Genomic DNA, 18811 nt, shown 5'->3' on the forward strand with positions numbered 1-18811 from the left:
GCCCTTCCTCCCTTCCCACCCACCGTGATGGGAAAGATTCCGAGCGGAGCCGGCACGGGCAAGGAATGGAGCCCTTTGCCATTGCTGGGCTGGAGCCCCTCCTTGGAGGAAACGCCACTTTTGCTTCCCTTCGAAAGTGAAAGCGGTCACACACACACACCCCACACAACACAACACACCCTTTCCCTTTCCGAGCACTTGCGCTGCTTCTGGCGCGGGGCTTCTGGCTCCGCATCTCCTGCCCCTGGAAGACTCCGGCGGGGGCTTCACCGCCCCCCCCACCTCCGCGCGCTCGCTTCGGATCCGCCCCCGCCCCCCGCGGCAGGCCGAGTCCCGCCAGGGGCGCCTTCGCTCCGGCCGCGAGCCAGGCGGGGCGAACCAGGCGGAAGGCGGAGCGGCGCCTCCTCTTCGCCCGCCGCCGGAGCGCAGTCGCCGTTGGGGCGCGAGCGGGGGAAGCGGCGCCGTCGCCTGTCTGGGGCCGGAGCGCGGTGCCCGGCCGGATGGAGGCGGCCTACGTGTACCGCCTGGCGGGCGCGCTGGGCTCGGAGCTGCAGCGGCTCTCGGACCGCTTCGGGACGGCCTCCCTGGCCGGGCTGGTCCCGCAAGTGGTGCGCCTCCTGGAGCTGCTGGAGACGCTGGCCGCGGACGGGACGCCCCCGGGATCGCTGCTGGGAGCGCCGTCGGACGAGGGACCTCCCGGCGCCGCCGCCGCCGAGCACTCGCGGCAGGTGCGGAGGCCCGCGCGCTCCCCCGGCCGGGAGGGCTCCTGCGTTTCCCCGCTGCCGGCCCGGGCGCGCGGCCTGCCCTGCTCTGTCGCGGGTCAGGAGCGCGCCCTCTCCTCCTCCGGGGGCGACTTGCGCGGAGGGGGGCGGGATAGTGGGGGGCGGGCGAGGGGACCCCTCCGAGGCTGCGCCAGCTCCCCGGGCCGCCGGTTCCCCTCGCGCCGGGCCAGCCCCGGGCAGCCTCCCCTGCGCCGCCGGTCCCGGAGCGCTGGGCGCAGATCGAAGCGGGCGGTGCGCTTCTTCCCCTGGCAGGTGGCGGAGGAGCGGCTAGCCGAGGCCCAGGAGCGGGAGCGGCGCCTCCAGAGCCGGCTGACCCAGCTGGAAGAGGAGCAGCAGCGAGCCCTGAGCCGCCTGGCGCGGGTCCAAGCCCAGGAAGGTGAGGCCGGGCCGGGCCAGGAGGGACTTTCCTCGACGGGGGGGCGGGGGGGGGCAAAGTCTTGGCCGTTGCCTTGGGCCACGGAGGAGGACGGAGCCCAGAGCCCCTCCCTGCTCCCACCTGCTGCTTCCACCTCGCTTGAGTTTTGGGCTGCGGGAACTCCAGCAGCCGTTTGGCTGACTTCCTTGTTTTGGTGATGTGAAGTGCGGGCTGGCCCCATCGGCCTCCCACCAATGGTGGCCCCGAACGGAGCGGGGGGGGGGGAGGGCTGCCTTTCCACAGACCGTGCTTAGCTTGGAAGGCGGCAGTGAGCCATTCCACCCCGTGGGTGTGTTTGTGATGCAGAGAGAGCAGTTGCATCTGCACAACAGGCTTCTCTGTGGCGGGGTGTGCTGTGCAGATCCAGCCTGGCTGCTTAAGTCATTAGCCCAGGTGTGTCCTGCCTGGGGAGGGCGGCAGCCGCCTGGATGGACCAGGAAATAGTCCAGAATCAAGCTGGGCTGGAGAGAAGGAGAGGCGGACGTCCATCACGGGAAAATCCCCGTTACGCATCATGAGTTGCAGATCAGCCAGTAATGAAATCTGGGCATCCAGAGGAGAAAGGCTGGCGTGACCTTTGGTAGGCGCCCATCACACATGCTGGCGCTGCCTTAGAGGATGCCACTCCCTGGGAGGGGAGGGAGGAGAGGCCTCCTCCGTTGGCGTGTCTTGGCGCACGGAGCGCTGCAAGCCGACTCCTTCCTGAGGGAGGGGGTTAAACTCGCCCCAGCCAGCTCGATGGCCAAAGCTCAGAGACTGTAATGTGGTGGGCATGTTTTGGGTTTAGCAGGATATGTGAATTCCACCTAAAAGTTTCCCGCTTAGCTTTTTGTGCAGACCTAGTCAGTTGTGTTTATTTAACAAACGGTGGTTTGAGACTGACAGGACTTTGGAGAGAAAGGGAGATGCTTCCTTCTTTTCCATCGGGTGTCTTGCCATCTTTTGTCTTCCGTCTTCTGTCTAATTGGTTTTATCACAATTTCCCTGCTTGCATTGCTGTGAGCTGTGCAGCGTCATTGGGAGCTTACACGTTCGAACAACAAAAATAAATAAATAAATAAATGCACCCTAGGAATGGTGCAAGGTAATAATTCTTGATTGGAAAAGTAGCTGAAGCGCTGAGGTGAAGAGCGGGGTGGGCTCCCTGGCATCCTCTCTCAGAGCCCCCTTGTGCCAGAGGAACAGGAGATGCTGCCAGGGTACCCGATGTCCGTGGGCAGACGGGGCACATCCTGCCTGCTGCAGCCGGGATGAGCAGCTGTGGGGGGAGGCAAGGTGCTCCTCACTTCCACCCTTCAAGGGCTCCCTTTGCTGGTTACTTTCCGCTTGCCTGGCGGCTTCTCCTGCCCTTGGGTGCTGCCAACGGGAATCAGCCTCGCAAGGTTCCTTCGGCTGAAAGCTCAGGCGAGCGATGGCAAAGCCGAAGGGACCCCACGAAGCCGCTCTCTGTCCTGCCTCAGAGGGCCCTGGTCGCAGAGAGCGGGAGCTGATGCTGCAGCTGAAGGAGGTGGTGGACCATCAGAGGGACAAGATCCGCGCCCAGGACCACGAGATCCAGCACAAGGCCCGGGACACGGAGGCGGTGAGTCCGGGCGGGCCTGGATGGAGGGGAAGCCGAAGGGTGGGGGGGGCTCCCCCCTCCCCCAGTCACTGAGGGCGGTTGTGGGTCTGTCCCCGCAGCTGCAGGAGCAGCTCAACCGCTTCATGACCGTGAACGAGAACCTGCGCCGGAAGGTGGCCGTGGTGCAGGCCCAGCTCAGGAGCGCCCTGGAGAGGAAGGGGGAGGCGGAGGCCCTCTGGGAAGCGGAGAGGCGTGGCAGGGCGGCTGGGCCCGCCAGGACCAGCACCCCCACGGTGAGAGGGACAGGGCAAGTGCCTGAAGGGAGGGCAGAGGGGGCTCAGGGCCCGTGCAACACAGAGGAGCCGGGGGCCCCCTCCACCCGGCTGAACAAGAGCCCTGTGGACAACTACAGTGGCTGCTCCAGCCTTGCGAGGTAGACCAGATTAGAAACTGACTCCATAGGAAGACCCCAGGGAGGTGGGGAGAGCCAGTCTGAGCCTTTTTCTAAGGCTTCCCATCCTGCCTGGCCCTGCCGTCTTTCTGCCCCACTTGAGGGCTTCTGGATGGCTTCTCCAAGGTCATCCTGGTGCCTCCCCACAGCACCGTTGGTCCTTCTGAGTTGGGCTCCAGGTAGCCTTGCGGTGGGGGCAGCGCTGGAGGGGGGGTGTCCCACTGAGGAGCACGAGGCTGAGGGAACCCCGAGTTCAGGCTGGGCGGCTTCCAGGCGAAAGGAGGAAGTGGCGCCCCGGAGCAGGTGGCCAGCAACCGGCTTCGTTTTATTAACCATTTTATTCCTGACTTTCGGTGTGACTCCAGGCTGATCTGGGTGGCTCACGGTGCAAGGCAGTCTAAACGTCCCCCATCTTTCCTCAGGAACAGGAGGAGGGGGATGTAGGAGGGGCTGCAGCCCCCCCAGAACACCCCCCTGACCAGTGCACCTTCTCAAAGGAAGAGCTGCAGCAGATCCTCCAAGAACGCAACGAGCTCAAGACCCGCCTTTTCCTGGTGGAGGAGGAGTTGGACTATTACCAGCGGTCAGTCGGTCTCCCCGGGTACTTTGAGGCGGGGGGGAGGAGGAGGGGGAGCGTCTCTCCTGATGGACCCCCTGCAGCCCCACAACGGCCTTTGCTCCACGAGAGCCGGACTGCTTCAGATTCTGGCAGGGAGGCCCAAGGTGGTCTCCTGACAGGGAGCAGCTGCTGCAGGGTCCTCTATATGGGGGGTTGAGGTGTCCAGCCCTGCTTAAACACCTCCGCCCCCCCCCCAGGCCCCAGCCCTCAAGCCAGTTAAAGAGCACTTCGTGTTCAGAAATGCTTCCCGTCAAAATCCTCCTGATTTAAACCCTTTGTTTCTCTCCTTCTGGGGTCAGCTCGGAAATTTTCACTTGATCATCCACTTGGTCGCCCTTTGGGGCTTGAAGATGGCTGCCCCGTCTCCTTGTGGCTCTCTCTTCTTTGGGAAGCTTCAGCTTGCCAGGCTCTTCCAAGAGAGGCAGGGCCCCTTTGCTCCTTCCCGCGGGCTCACCTGGAGATAGGCTAACAGAATAACAGAGTTGAAAGGGACCTTGGGGGTCATCTAGTCCAACCCCCTGCTCAGGCAGGAAAAACTATGCCATTTCAGACAAATGGCTGTCCAGTCTCTTCTTAAAAACTTCCAGTGTTGGAGCGTTCACAACTTCTGGAGGCAAGGAGTTCCACTGGCTAATTGTTCTAACTGTCAGGAAATTTCTCGTTAGTTCTAGGTTGCTTCTCTCCCTGATTAGTTTCCATCAGTTGCTTCTTGTCCTGCCTTTGGTTGCTTTGGAGAATAGCTTGACCCCCCCCCCTCTTCTTTGTGGCATCCTCTTTGATATTGGAAGACCCATATCATGTCACCCAAAAAAACCATGTTTGTTTTAAGCTAGAGGAAACAGTGAAAGAAGCTGGTCCTTTAGGCGAGGGAAAAGGAGAGAATTAACATAGTTCTCCTGAGCCTCTAATAAAAGAAGCTTTTTAAAAGCTCAGGAAACAAGCAAATATGTTTGCTTCAGGAATCTGATTATCCGTAAAAAATGGGGTTAAAATGTTTAGCCAGAAAACTGCATTTGAATTTTGAACATTGGCGTATGTTAAGCCTTGTATGTCTCTACAAGTAGAAAATTCTTTGTGATCAACTTTTTTAAAAATTCCTAACTTTTGCATAACGGAAAACTACTTTTCACTAACTTCTTTTGAGCTAAAATATAATTTACAAGCAGTTTCATTTCTGAGTTCACTAATTGGATCACTGCATCTTTTTTTTAATCTCATGTATAAACATTATTTTATCATGGATGGGTTACCCTGATCCTAACTCTTTCTTCCAAATGGGAATGTTTACATTTTAATACCTAAACATAAAAAGAGTTATTGCATTTTCTTTTTTTTAAAAGTAAAGTTTGATTTTATTTATTGGCGGCTCTCTCTCAAGGAGTTAGGAGAACAGCAGAAACCTCTAATTGCATGACTTTATACTCTGCAGTCAAGAGGTTGCATTGTATAAATTATTGTCGGCTGTGCAGTCAGCCACTGGATTTGGCATTTTTATCCACCTATCAAGTCCTTCCCAAGGACCTGGGATGGGCAGATGTGGTGGTCTTAAGGGTCTCGTCGCAGGACATGAGCTGTTCCAAGTAAAGCTGCCTTTTGCAATTGACTGGTGGTGAATTTGTCGATGCCAGTGGTGTTCAAGTGGTGCTTCAGTTGTTTTGGGATTGCACCCAAGGTGCCTATCACCACTGGTGCTACCTTTGCTTTCTTTTGCTACAGTCGTTTTATTTCTGTTTGCAGGTCTTTGCATTTTGTTATCTTCTCCAGTTCTTCTTCTTCTCTTCTGCTGTCTCCAGATACTGCGGTGTCCACTATTCAAACTTTTTTGTTTTACTTACCAACAATTGTTAGGTCCGGGTTGTTGTGTGGCAGGAGCCTGTCTGTTTGAATTCTGAAGTCCCAGAGCAATTTAGCTTCTTCACTTTCTATGACTGTCTATATTTTGTGATCCCACCAGTTCTTGCTTGCAGGCACGTGGTGCTTCTTGCAGATCTTCCAATGCACCATTGTTGCTACTTTGTCATGCCGCTGCTTGTAGTCTGTGCGATCTTCTTGCAGCAGTTTGCCAGGTGGTCAGCTGTTTCTTCGGCTTCTTTGCAGAGGCGGCACTTGCCACCTTCCCAAAATGTGGTGCCCAGATCTGGATGGGGCATTCTTAGTACAAGCTGACCAGTGGAGAACAGAGAGGAGAGCACTGGTGTCTTTTGCAGCTGCCTCATGGTCTTGGCTCACGTTTAGCGTGTGACCAAAACCTGAATGCAACAATCCAGATGTGGCCCTACCAAGGCCTCGTAAAGCGGTACTAACACTTCATGTGACCTTGATTCTATCCCCCCGTTGATGCAGCCCAGGACTGCGCTGGCTTTTTTGGCTGCTGCCGCACACGGCTGGCTCATATTTAAGTGATCGTCTCCACTAGGACTCCAAGATCCCTGTTGCAGTTGCTAGAGGAGGCCTATATTTCCTTCCCCTCCCCCTCCCCCCCACCCCACACCACTCCTGAGACTGAGCTGCTTCTGCCCTCCAGGGAGCTGCTTAATGGGGAGCGGGTCCCTGCCCTCCTCCTGCATGCAGTGAAATCTGCCATCAAGAAACAGCGCAAGAAGATCTGGGCCAAGATGCTGGGCACCGAAGAGGAGCCGACGGGCAGGTGGGTCCCTTGGCAGCCCTCGGCCAGCTGTTTTCCCCAGCTGTTTCCCTCTCTCTGTCTCTCTCTCTCTCTCTCTCTCTCTCACACACACACACACACACACACACACTCATAAACTCTCACCCTCTGGCCTCACTCTGTGGTCTCCCAGTAGCCACAAAGGATCTGGCAGTCCAGCTCCCCTTGGCCTGGACAGGTCAGAAGCCAATAGGACCTGGCCTCTTGCACACCTGTTCCTGGAGCTGGGGAGGGGAAAGGGGGCTTGTTAATCTGCCCTCCTCTGGGTGAAGAGAGGCCATTTGGCTAGACAGCCTGGGAAAGAAAGAATAATGGCTGCCCCTGAACATTTTGCCAGGCTGGGCTGGGCTGACTCACCTTATAAATCCGTCTCTTTATGATCAGCTCCAGAGTCTTGGCAGGTGGAGAGGTGAGGCTGGCCGCTCTGTAGCTCCCGGCATTGACCGGAAGGTGGGGCCGTGCTTGTTCTGCAGCCATGCAAGGCAGGTTCTGCAAAAGAGCGCAGGAAGGCTGGAGGCAGCGAACCTGATTCCTCACATACGTAGTTTCTCCAACTTGGTTCCGTCTTAGAAATAACCCGGTTTGGTAGCATAATTTCACAGAACGAGATGCGTGTATCCTTCCGTTGTTTGTAAGGACTCCGTTATTTCGACTCCTGTGGTTGCAGATGGGAAATAGAGGAAAAGCAGCCAGTATAGGAGGAAGTTCGTTAACGAGGGTGCAAAATTAAAGGGAGAAAGATGCAAACTAGCCATTCATCTAATGGGGTGGCCCAGGTGGTCCAGAGGTTCTAGCAGTGGCAACACTCCAGGGAAATGGGGACGCCCCACAATTTCAGCACATGCACGCACGCACGCGCGCACACACACAGAGAGCTCATTGAGGTGTCTGCAATGCCTGCTCTATTCTGCTCTGTTTCAGGGAGGAAGAGGAGGAGGAGGAGGATGGTGAGGGGTGGCCGATAGGCTCTCCTGGCTCTGACCACACAGATGGCCACCTGCCCGAGTCCAGGATCAAGAGCTTGTAAGTCTGGGCTGGACAGAGGTGGGGGCAGTTGCTGGGCTGGGAGGGAATCCTGCCAGGGTCCCGAGACGTCTCTCTGGGGACAAGGAGAAGTGAGCAGACCCCCCCCCAGGCCTGGCAGGCTCTTCTGGGAGACCCTCCCTGGGAAGGTGTAGCTTTTCACTTGTGGATGAAGCAGCTTCGGACGGGGTTCCTTTCCCTGTCCAGCCTAACATCCTGGAGGCCTTGGCTGTTGTGTGGGGGGTGGGGTGGGGCTGAAGAGGTGGAGTTCAAGGTTGGCCTCCTCTCTTCAGCCAGACTCTTTGGCCTCCGGGGGGGGGGTGCAGGTTAGCCCTTGGTGAACTCCTAGGTTCTGGGTGACCCCAATAAATCCCACCAGGCCCCTTTTCTCTCCTCAACCTGAGGAACTCTGGATTGAGAGCAGAGGAGCTCTGGGCTCCCCCAGTGAGAGAATCGCCCTTTTGCATGCATCTGTCTATTTATATCCCACCTTTATTTTTTTATGATTAACTCAAGGTGGTGAATACTGTACTCCTTCTGCCTTTTATTCACCCCCCCAACACCCTCCCTGTGAGGCGGGTTGGACTGAGAGACAGCGATTGGCCCAAAGTCACCCAGCCGGCTTTCATGCCTAAGGCGGGACTAGAACTCACCCTCTCCTGCTTTCCAGGCCAGCATCTGTTTAGAATAAATTCTATTTGGAATAATAACAGAGTTGGAAGGGGCCTTGGAGGTCGCCTAGTCCAGCCCCCTGCCCAAGCAGGAGACCCTACACCATTTCTGACAGGTGGCAGTCCAGTCTCTTCCTGAAAGCCTCCAGGGATGAAGCCCCAACAACGTCTGAAGGCAACTTCTGTTCCACTGGTCAGGAAATTTCTCCTTATTTCCAGGTTGAATCTCTCCTTGATCAGTTTCCGTCCGTTATTCCTTGTCTGGCCTTCAGGTGCTTTGGAAAATAGGTGGAACCCCCTCCTCTCTGTGACAGCCCCTCAAATATTGGAACACAGATATCATATCTCCCCTGGTCCTTCTCTTCACTAGACTAGCCATGCCCAGTTCCTGCAACCGTTCTTCGTATATTTTAGCCTCCAGCCCCCTAATCATCTTCATTGCTTTTCTCTGCACTTTTTCTAGAGTCTCAACAACTTTTTTTATAGTGTGGAGACCAAAACTGGTTGCAGTGTTCTAGGTGTGGTCTTACTAAGGCTTTATACAGTAGTATTAGTACCTCACGTGATCTTGATTTAATCTCTCTGTTAATGCAATTTAGGATTGCACTGGCTTTTTTGGCTGGTGCCCCACACTGTTGGCTCATATTTAATTGATTGTCCACTAAGACTCCAAGATGCCTCTCACAGTTGCTGCTATTAAGCCTGGTTTGACCCAATCCATGTGTGTGCTTTTGGTTTTTCTCCCCTAAGTGTAAGATTTTACTTTTCTCTATGTTGATAGGGCCCAGCGTCCAAGTCTGTCATGATCCCTCTGGATCTTGAGCCTGTCTCTCCGGGGCATTGGCTATTCCTGCCAGCTTAGCATCATCTGCAGATTTGATGATTTCCCCTTCTGTTCCCTCACCTAGATTGGCTTGGGGCACAGAGGGGCATGGGGTGCGTTGACCATATCTCTGCCCACGTGCAGCTTTTCCCACAGCCCCTGCTCCAGTGGCTCCTCGGCCGGGAAGCAGAGGGGCACCAGTGGCGGAAGCGATGGCCAGAGAAATTTCCTTGCTCTCTGTTCTCAGGGGTCTCCTCTGTGTCTCTTCCCTCCCAGTTTCAGCCAATGGTATCACAGAAGCGCCCAGCCCAGCCCCACGGAAAGCAGGCCTGGAACCTGGGAGATCATCACTGCAGAAGATGTGGGTCCGGGGGAAGAAGAGAACGAAGAAGCGCCCCCCGGTGGCTCCTCTTCCCCAGCCCCAACCTCCCCGCTTCCTTGAGCCGGGACACCCACGGCTGGACTTGCAGCGCTGCCCTTCTGGGCTCCCGGAGAGACGCTTGGGGGAAGTGCTGACCCGGCTTTGCCAGCAGCCTGGGGGCCCTGCCCTCCCAGACCCCTCACCCTCTCCCTGCGCAGAAGGCGGCCAGAGGCTGCCCTGGGGGTGCTGTGCCCAGAACCGGCTGCCTGGCCTCCGCCCGCCCTCCCTCCACGCAGGGTTGCGCCTTCTGGGAACCGCCTGGAAGAAGAGTTGTACGTTGCCCTGCGCCTGCAGTCTCCCAGGACGACCAGCAAGTGTGCAGCCTTAAATTTTAACACCAAAACAATGACAATAAAACCGAAAACATGCAGGTGGGCATGAAGACCCTCCTTGGGAGGAAGCGGAAATCAGCCCCCCCATCTGTGATGGAAGCAGAGGGAGGGGCAGGGCAGGATGTCTTACCCCCACCAAGATGCTCCCCCCGCCAGTTTCCACTCAAAACAAGCCTTTTGTGCAAATCTTAAAAGTGGATAAAGCACCCCTTCCTTCTCCTGAAGGTGGGGGCAAGCTGGAAGTCCCAGAACCCCCCCCCCAAGATGCAACTCCTGGTGCTCCCCTCCCTTTCCCTGACCTGAGGGGAAGCTGCAGGTCAGCCTGCTCTGGGGTGCTCCCCTCCTGTGCCCAGGAAGGCCTCAAGAGGAAGCTGCACTGCTTGGACAGAGACGGGGGGGGGGGGAGCTGGCAGAAGTAGAGGTCAGTCATGGGGGGGGAGACTCCTGCTCAGGGGTGAGCCCCCCAACACGGAAGGGGCAGCCGATCTGGCTCCAGAGAGGGACTAGCACACAAAGTTCTTTAGCTTGGAACAAAATGAAGTTCCGTTTTGGTTGTTGACCGCTTCTGCCCCTGCCCTGCTCTCTCGGACTCCAGCCTGTCCAAACAATCCGGGTCCAGAGGGGCCCCGGCATTCCCAGAGCCTCCAACCCTTCGGGGCCTGTGAAGGCTGCGGGCAGCTCAGCCTCGGGTTCTGCCAGAAGTCACAGCCCGGAGAGGTCCCCCTGGTGGGCTGAGGCTGGGCGGTGGGGGGTCGCCTTCTGCAGAGGTCCCCGGGGAGCCTGGGAGGGAGGGAGGGAGGGGCCCGGGAGTCTTGAGGCCAGAGATCCCGCCGATCCTTTCGGCCTCTGGGGCGACCGTGCTCCCCGCCCCCCCCCTTCCTCCTCTGCCCGGCCGGCTTCCTCAGGAAGGGCCGCAGGAAACAGGCGGGAGGCGCTGCTGCGCGGAGGGTCGCGGCCGCCCGACTTCTCCCAGCCGGGCCCCGGGACGATGGAGCGCCGCTGGGCTCTGCTGCTGCTGTGGCTCGGCCTGCCGGGTTCTGGGCGCGGCTCCCCGGAGCTGGAGCCCGGGGGAAGGCACGTGTGCCCGGCGGAAGACAGGTAGGGGGGAGCCAGCCGGCCCCGCTTCGCCGACGGCCGCCCGTGCGCTCCGCTCTGGCCGGTCGGGGGAAGGCCGGGGGTGGCGGGCGCCTCCGCTCCAGGGACCGGCGGGGCTTCGGGGGGGGGCGGGCGCCTTTCGGCCTTGGCCTGCTGGCTGCGGCTCTCCCCCGGCCGTCGCCCGCGCCTTCCCTTTCCGCCCGTTCTTTCCCAGCTCCGCTACGGTCCGCCCGAGGCCCCCGCGGACCGGCCGGGAAGGCAGCCGCTTGCCGGGGCTATTGTGGAGCCTCGCTCCTCCGTCCGGCCAAGAGCCCGGAGCAGCGCCGCTTCGCCTCGGAGCGCGCCGGACGGTCCTGCTCGGCCGCGTTTTTCTCCGGGAGAACTCGGAAGGGTTTTCCCGCACCTTAAGGGAGGAGGCGGGTGGCTCCGCCGAGGACGGGCCGGGCCGGGTGCCGGTGGGGGCCGGTGGCTCAGGTTGGGCTCCCGCTCTCTCCGGCTAAGAGCGCGCTCTCTCCCGCTAGTCTGCCGCCCGCCCTCGTCTGCTGCCCGGGATGGGAGCAAGCGGGGCCCGAGTGCCCCCTCGGTGAGTTGCTGTCCCCCGGGGGGGGCTCCTGCTCGCACCCCCACCGCACCCCCCCGGAGGACCGGCAGGGACCCGGGCCCGACGCGGTTCCTTCTGCCCCGGGAACGCCCCTCCGGGCCGAGAACGGTGGCCGCTGTGCTGACGCCTTGCGCCCCCTTCTGGGTCCCCTCGGACTCACCTCGCCCCCCGCTCTCCCCGCAGCCCTCTGCTTGGGCGCCGAGGCCTGCCTGGAGCGGGAGGTCTGCGTTCGCCCGTCGGTCTGCCGCTGCCGGCCGGGCTTCTTCGGGGCCAACTGCAGCGCCCGTGAGTACGGCCCAGTGGGGGAGAGCCAAGAAAGCGCTCCCCCAACTCAGGGGGGTCGGTAGGCAACCCCGGATCCTCCCCTTTTACCTCCCTCCCGCTCTGCGTGGGGACCATCAGGAGTGGGCGACTCATGACCCCCACCCAAACCCTGCCTTGCCCGGCCCTGTTTGGGTCCACGCCCTGGCCACGGACCGGCTTCCCCCACCCCCGCGATCCCCTTTGCCTGCCTGGGCAGGAAAGCACTCCAAAGGTTGGCACCTGGACGGGCGCTGGGGTCCATGGCCACTTGGCTCCTGGGAGAGACCCTGCTGCCGGCCAGGCTTACAGTGGGGGGAGGGGGCTGGTCCAGGGTTTGAGGGGTGCTGTGCTTCTCTTTCAGGGTGCCCGGAGCAGTTCTGGGGCCCGGACTGCAAGCAGAACTGCCGCTGCCACCCCCACGGCCGCTGCCATCCAGCCAGCGGAGAGTGCAGTTGCCACCCGGGCTGGTGGGGGCTGCTCTGCCAGTCGGCCTGCCTGTGTGGGCAGCGAGGCCACTGCCACCCTGTCACAGGCACCTGCCGGTGTGATCCAGGCTGGTGGGCCCCTGACTGTCGGAGGCAGTGCCAGTGCAATCTCTTGGGTTCCCGCTGTGATCCGGCCACCGGCCGCTGCCTCTGCCATCGGGGCTGGTGGGGCAGGCGATGCGCCTCTCTCTGCAGCTGCCACGGATCGCCTTGTGCCCAGGAATCTGGGCGATGCGAATGCACGGCAGGATGGTGGGGGCCGGCCTGCCAGCACCTGTGCCAGTGTGTGCACGGCCTGTGCGCACCTCAGGATGGACGCTGCACCTGTGATGCTGGCTACAGAGGCCCCAGCTGCACAGAGCCCTGCCAGAGGGGCACTTACGGACCCCAGTGTGCCCACAGGTGAGGAGCCTGTGACTCAGGGGAGCCAGGCGTGTCCTTTGCCCGCCCAAAGCGGGCCGAGGGAAGAGCAGAGAAGCTGAGCGCTGGGCTGTTTGTGTGCCACCTGTGCTATTTCTCTCCTGCCCCTGCAGCTGCGGCCACTGCAGGAACCGACAGCCCTGCTCCCCCGTGGAGGGGGCCTGCTTGGCCTGTGACCCTGGCTGGAATGGGACCCACTGCCGGCAGCCGTGCCCTCTGGGGCTGTATGGAGAGAACTGCACGCAGCCGTGCCCCCGCCACTGTCGCCAGGGAGAGACTTGCCATCCGCAGACAGGACGATGCCGGAACTGCGAGGCTGGATTCGTGGGGGCCAGGTGGGGCTGGGAGCCTGGGCCCTCTGCACGGGCAGCAGGGGCCTTCCTGGCTGCCAGAAATTGGGAGGGAAGCGAGCAAGCGCAGCAGGAGAAGCCTTGCAGAGCTGGGGGGGGGTTGCCAGTTGGAATTGGCCCCTGCCCAGAGAGGGCCCTGTCCTCTCCTCACTTCTGCCCCTCAAGCCCCCCCCCATGGCTTTGCTGCAGGTGCGAGGCCCCCTGTCCCCCCAGCTTCTTTGGAGAGGGCTGCCAGTCCCCTTGCCCCGACTGCTTCCACGGGAGCTGTGATCCTGCCTCCGGGACCTGCCTCTGCCAGCCTGGCTACTGGGGCTCCAGGTAACGAGATGGGGCGGCGGCAGGGATGTCCTGCTTTCCCCCCCCCCCCACGCCCATGCCCCATTTTCTCTCTGACTCCTTTGCAGCTGCAACCAGACCTGCCCGGAAGCCTTCCATGGGCCCAACTGCTCCGCAGCCTGTCCCTGTACAGGGGGACCGTGCCACCCCCTCTCCGGGGACTGCCAGCGGGGTGAGTCTCCCTTCCCTGGGCTGGGGCTGGGGCTGAACCAGAAGGCGCCCCCTGGGGAGGGGGTCTTCCTCGCTCCTCTGACTTTTACCCTCCTCTGCCAGGAGTCCAAGGCCGGGGGGCCCTCCTGGCAGGCATCCTGGGGCCCCTCCTGCTCCTGTTCCTGCTGGGCTGCTGCTGCTGCTGCTGCTGCTGCTACGGCCTCCATGGGGCAGCCTCTGTGGACAGGTGAGAGCCCCACACACACAGAGCCAGAAGAAGGCCTGGACAGAGCCAGAAGAAGGCCTGGACAGGGGAAATGGGGGTCCCCCCGGTCTGAGCGCCCCCTCTTTCTTAGGGCGCCAGGGGCCGAGCAGGATCGCTTCCCTCCAGCGAAGCACCGCCTGGTGGCCCTGTTGCCCAGCATCCCTTCCAGCTTTCCCTGCTTCTCACGAGGGGGCTCCAAGCTTCCACGGGTGACAGGTGAGGGGCTGCCCACAAGCACAAGCTTCTGCAGGAAGGGGTCTGTATTTCTGGGCCCCCCTGCTTGCCTGCTGTCCCAGAAGCCGAGGGGGGGGGGTGTCGAGGGGCAGGGCCTGGGGTGGGAAGGGTGGTGCCTGACAGCCAATCCCTGCTCTGATGCTTGTCCTCTCCCAGTCACCCACCGAGACCCGGAGGCGCCCTTCAACCCCAGTTTCATCGAACCAACATCTGCTGCCTGGCCCTCGGACAGCTCCTTCTGCTCCTCCTCCTCCGAGGGAGTCAGCAAAGAAAGGGGGGGCTGCCAAGGGCCGCAGTCTGCTCTCCCCCCCAGTGAAGGTAGGAGTGCCAGTGGGGGGGAGAGGTAGGGGATCCCCTCCCCAGTGAGCCTAAATCTTGCCATCACTGTGCTAAAGGGTCTCAGCGCCAAGCCAGGGAAAAGCAGCCTCTGGGCCCAAAGACACTTTGAGCAAGTCCCCAAATGTCCTGCTCTGATTTCGCTGCTGCTGATCCCTTGGGAGGGAGGGAGGGAGGGAGGGAGCTTGCAACAGAATAACAGAGTTGGAAGGGACCTTGGAGGTCTTCTAGTCCAACCCCCTGCACAAGCAGGAGACTGTTCTGGACAAATGGCTGTCCAGCCTCTTCTTGAAAACCTCCAGAAGTGATGGAGCACCCACAACTTCTGGAGGCAAGGAGTTCCACTGGATAATTGTCCTCACAGTCGGGAAGTTTCTCCTTAATTTCAGGTTGCTTCTCTCCTTGATTAGTTTCCATCCGTTGCTTCTTGTCCTGCCTTCAGGGGCTTTGAAGAATAGGTGGACCCCCCCCCTCTTCTTTAGGGCAGCCCTCCTCATGGCGGGGGTGGGGGGGATGCTGCGGCCCTGCTATGGGCTTGGCTCTGGCCTGAAGGACGGGGGCTGCTGGTGCCTAATGCACAGAGGAGGCTCAGCTGTAGGCATGCCATGACCTCCAGGTGTGGTGGGATGAGGCCCCCCAGGAGGCCAGCTCAGCTATGCTCCTTGCACCTCCACACCTGGCTGGGGGTGCAGAGACTGTATTGTGTTAGTGTCCCGCTAGAGTGAACCCAGTCCAGACTTTTTTTTTTTTTTAAATCCCTTTTTCTGCTCTTTCAGCCTTGCCAGAGTGCAGCCTTCTCCCCGAGGCAACACCGGTGCACCCCTCGCCCTTTGCCATCCCTCGCACCTCCAGCATCGCCAAGGGCAAGCGGCCCTCCGTCTCCTTTGCAGAAGGGACCCACTTTGGCCCTCAGGGCCTCAGGGCCCCCCCAGAGGCCCTCAGCCCTGCCCGGAAGCCAACGGCCTCTGAGAGCTCAGTCCCAGGTGCTCCTCCTCTGCAGGGGGCCTCAGGCCTCTCCCCGGGCAGAAGCTGCTACGAGAACATGGCACCGACTCCCTGGGAGGACAGTGGCCGGGCCTCTGCAGGCCACCCTCCCAGAGGTCACGGGAGCTGGGCTGGCGGCTCCCGGCCCCTGGCGCAGAGAGCGGAGCCCCCGGAGGCAGCCGCTGTGGAAGCTTGCATCCATGAGCCCAGCATCACCACCATTTACGTGACCGTGGGCCAAGCTGGAAGGGGCAACAAAGACCCTCCGCTGGCCGTCCCACAGCATTGGGGGAGTGGGCAGCAGGAGGCCACCTGGCCAAGGAGCCTGAAGAAGCTGCCAAGGAAGTTGGCCGCGGAGACGGGCCCTGGCATGGCTGAAGCTCAAGGCCTGCTGGCCCCTGACGAGAAGGTGGAAGGTGGAGGGAGCAGCAGCAGCCTGGACCCATGAGTCCCCTGGAGGGGCTCAGCCAGGGAAGCAAACGTGCCCTGCCTCTGGGTTTGCCCCAGCACCCTCCCACAAACAAGGGGGGAGCGAAGCTTCAAGGGGTCCTGCGTGGAGGAGGCCAATCCTGCTGGGCCCCAGGAGGGATTGGGCCCCTAACCTTCCATCTTTTGGGAGGCCGCCCTCGCCACTGGAAACACTTGAACCCGGAGCCTGCCTGTGGTTGCCTGACGCCCCACGGAGCCCTTCCTTTCCCTTCTGCTCAGAAAAGAGTCTTTGGCAACAGTCTGGCATTCGGATAGATGCCTCCCCTGCTGCCCACAGCTGGGCTCTTTTGCCCGTGGGCACCCAGCCTTGGAAGGGCCTGGGGAGCTGCCAGTGGTGGCCAGCAGGGGGCACTTGCCTCTGGCAGAGCACCAGCCTCACCCGGGAGTCTCCGACAGAGGCTGGGCGTCTGCGGAGGCTGGAGGGGCCTTTTGCCCCAAGCCTCACTGGGAGCCCCCCCCCCCCCGATCAAGACCCCCGGAAGACCTGAACAAAACATTCATCAAAAGGACGGAGGAGAGTTATGACAGCAGTAACTGTATGGGCTCATAATTGGGATTAAAATGATTCTAGCTTGACTAATAACCACGGTTACTTCTTCCTGGCCTGTCCCCTTGCTGGTCTGTGGCAGTCAACGGTGGTTTATGGTTAACTAAACCGTGGTTTATAATTTATGGTTCACTAAACCTTGGATTAGTTAGTGCAGTCTTTTGGGCCCACATGATATGCTGAACCCGACTTCTGCCCAGAGCACAAACGGAAGCATTGAGATGCCGGCCTAGGACGTGTGTTTCACACCCCCTTGGCCCTTGGGGGGTAAGGAGGGCCCCTGATTAAAAGGTCAAATCTGAGCACCCTTTGCACCCCGAGCCCACCTCCCCTCTTTGGTGGAAAAGTCCTCACTCCTCCTGGGTCCTCCGAAGGGTGCCTGATCTTGCCTCTGAATATTATCACAACAACATCTCAGGTCCTTCAACGCGGTTTGAATGAACACACCAGACCAATGTTGCAGTTTGTTGCCTGGCTTCACAATCACAACTATGCCACGTGCAAGGTGCCGGTGTGAAAAGCCATGCTGCCACTGTCCAACTCTCTTCTCAGGAGGGGCAAAAACCTCTTCAAGAGCACAGCAGAAAATTGTGGAAGAAGTCACAAAGAGTCCCAGGACAACTTCTGGGGGGTCTGCAGGCCCCTCTCACCCTGGATAAGGTCACGTGTTCCGTTTTTACCACCCCGATGCTCCTCTCCAGTTGGCTAAAAACACCTGGATGGCCCTCCAATCTTCCGGAGGGTGCACGCACACACGCACACACACCCTGACAAAGACCCCAGAGGGGAGCAGGGCTACCGGCAGGCAGGCAGGCGGGGATGTGTGAGCGTTTGGGGGGACTTGGCTGCCTCAGGACCCGAGCAACCGGCCCTCCTTCAGGGAAGCGCCTGTCGCCCTGTGGCGGAGGAGCCCCGGGAGAATTCCGGTCCGCCTGTCAGGCTGAAGCACAAGCGGGGGAGGCGACCAGGGGGCGCTTCAGACGGATCATCTGCGAGGTGGAGAAATTCACGGCTTTGGAAGCCGCCCGGCCAGAGCCCCGACCGATCCCCCGGGCAGAGAGGCGCCGACCGCCTGGGACCTCTCAGCCGAAGCTTCCCTGCGAAGGGATGGACCGGCGGCCGCCTTTGTTCACCAACCCAGCCGGGAAAGAGGAGCACCGGCGCGGGGACTTTTTGGTCACGGCGATCGCCCTCAAGAGCGGGGCCGCCGGGGAGGGAATCCGAGGGCAGCCCGGGTTGCGTGCCGGAGGCGACAGGCCCCGCTCGGAGGGACGCCTTTGCTCAGGGCCCCGGAAGAATCCGCAGGAGAGCTCCGGCGACAGCCGCGGGCAGGCAGGCAGGCGAAGGCGGGACCCGTAGCCTCCGAGGGGCGCCCGACGCCCTTCGCCCCGGCCCCGGCCCGTCTCTGCCAGGCGGCGGCAGTTGCGGGGCGGGGGGCGGGTCGTCCTGCTGGGACGCCGGGGGGGGGAGAGAGGGGCGCCCTGGGGAAGCTCCTTTCCTTGCTCCCCCCCCACACACCCGGGTCCCTGCCCTTCCTTCTCCCGGTACAGGCAGCTCCGCGGAGCTCGGCGGGGGCCAAAGACGACCCCCGGGGCTCCGTCGGAACCGTCCGGCGCGCCCGAGGCGATTCTAGCGCTGAGGCTCCGCGGAGCTTAAGTTCAACGGCCGCCTCCAAAGCAGAGGCCTCACGGGCGAGGGCCGGCCTGTCCGGCCAACGTCGGCCAGGATCCGGAGCAAGTATCGAGGCTGGGACTTAAGACTTACGCCCGGCGAAACGAAGCGACGCCGGCCTACGGAGAGCGCGAAAACGGGAGGGTCGCCGAGGGAGCTACGCGTGGCCGGCCGTTCCGCGGGCTCCAGCGGGAAAGGGAGCCGCAGCCCCCCCACACACACACACACACCGCGCGCCCCTCTCGGCAGGAGAGCCCGCTTGCCCGCCTCGCCACCTTGGCTTGGCGGCGCGCTGTCCGATTGGCCGAGACGCGGCGGCTGGCAAGGCGCCGGGGCCAATCAGCGCCGCCTGGCTCCCCCTTCCCGCCTCGCGGCATAAAAGACGCGGCGCTGCGCCGGGCACGAAGCAGCAGAAGCGTCGCCACCGCGTCCGCAGCCTCGCAGCGCCGGCCGGATCCAGCTGGGCAGCCAGGTGATCGCACGGGGTGGGCGCCGGCCCGGCTGGAGCACGCTGGGGAGGGACGCGGGGGGGAGTCGCTTGGCTTCCTTCCGCGGGGAAGGACGGATCTCTGCAGGGCCTCCGCTCCCTCCGCGTTTCCCAGCCGGCCTCCGGGACTCCCGTTGCCCCCGTTGCCGCGTCCGCCTGTCCCTTGCGCCCGAGTGGGAGGAATAGGCTCAGAGAGAACCCCCCCCCCAACTTCGGGCTCTTGTCCTGCACCCCCCACCCCGGGGGCAAGCAGACATCCAAAGCGGGTGATTTCCCCCCCGGGGATGTGTTGGTT

The 18811-nt window shown here is 61.2% G+C and overlaps 2 protein-coding genes across 2 annotated transcripts; both read left to right on the forward strand.

Moving 5' to 3' along the window:
• Positions 1-500: 500 nt before the first annotated feature.
• Positions 501-9452, forward strand: RILP (Rab interacting lysosomal protein). The gene is made up of 8 exons (XM_015818345.1): positions 501-728; positions 1035-1158; positions 2658-2779; positions 2878-3051; positions 3632-3792; positions 6353-6475; positions 7415-7516; positions 9287-9452. The coding sequence occupies exons 1-8, from the start codon at positions 501-503 to the stop codon at positions 9450-9452; spliced, it is 1200 nt and encodes a 399-aa protein (XP_015673831.1).
• Positions 9453-10751: 1299 nt separating this feature from the next.
• SCARF1 (scavenger receptor class F member 1) lies at positions 10752-15770 on the forward strand. The gene is made up of 10 exons (XM_015818346.1): positions 10752-10861; positions 11380-11441; positions 11643-11744; positions 12124-12649; positions 12781-13002; positions 13422-13525; positions 13627-13719; positions 13826-13984; positions 14159-14320; positions 15115-15770. The coding sequence occupies exons 1-10, from the start codon at positions 10752-10754 to the stop codon at positions 15768-15770; spliced, it is 2196 nt and encodes a 731-aa protein (XP_015673832.1).
• Positions 15771-18811: the final 3041 nt, after the last annotated feature.

Source organism: Protobothrops mucrosquamatus, unplaced genomic scaffold, assembly GCF_001527695.2.
Source record: "Protobothrops mucrosquamatus isolate PMUCROS unplaced genomic scaffold, P.Mucros_1.0 scaffold721, whole genome shotgun sequence".
Classification (NCBI taxonomy): domain Eukaryota; kingdom Metazoa; phylum Chordata; class Lepidosauria; order Squamata; family Viperidae; genus Protobothrops; species Protobothrops mucrosquamatus.

Bases quoted from the DNA above. Each gene is read 5' to 3' on its own strand.
- SCARF1 (XM_015818346.1), top strand. From the start codon at position 10,752: ATGGAGCGCCGCTGGGCTCTGCTGCTGCTGTGGCTCGGCCTGCCGGGT. The intron at 12,650-12,780 runs GTGAGGAGCCTG...CTGCCCCTGCAG, and splicing joins GGACCCCAGTGTGCCCACAG to CTGCGGCCACTGCAGGAACC. The intron at 14,321-15,114 runs GTAGGAGTGCCA...CTGCTCTTTCAG, and splicing joins TGCTCTCCCCCCCAGTGAAG to CCTTGCCAGAGTGCAGCCTT.
- RILP (XM_015818345.1), top strand. From the start codon at position 501: ATGGAGGCGGCCTACGTGTACCGCCTGGCGGGCGCGCTGGGCTCGGAG. The intron at 729-1,034 runs GTGCGGAGGCCC...TTCCCCTGGCAG, and splicing joins CCGCCGAGCACTCGCGGCAG to GTGGCGGAGGAGCGGCTAGC. The intron at 1,159-2,657 runs GTGAGGCCGGGC...GTCCTGCCTCAG, and splicing joins GCGGGTCCAAGCCCAGGAAG to AGGGCCCTGGTCGCAGAGAG.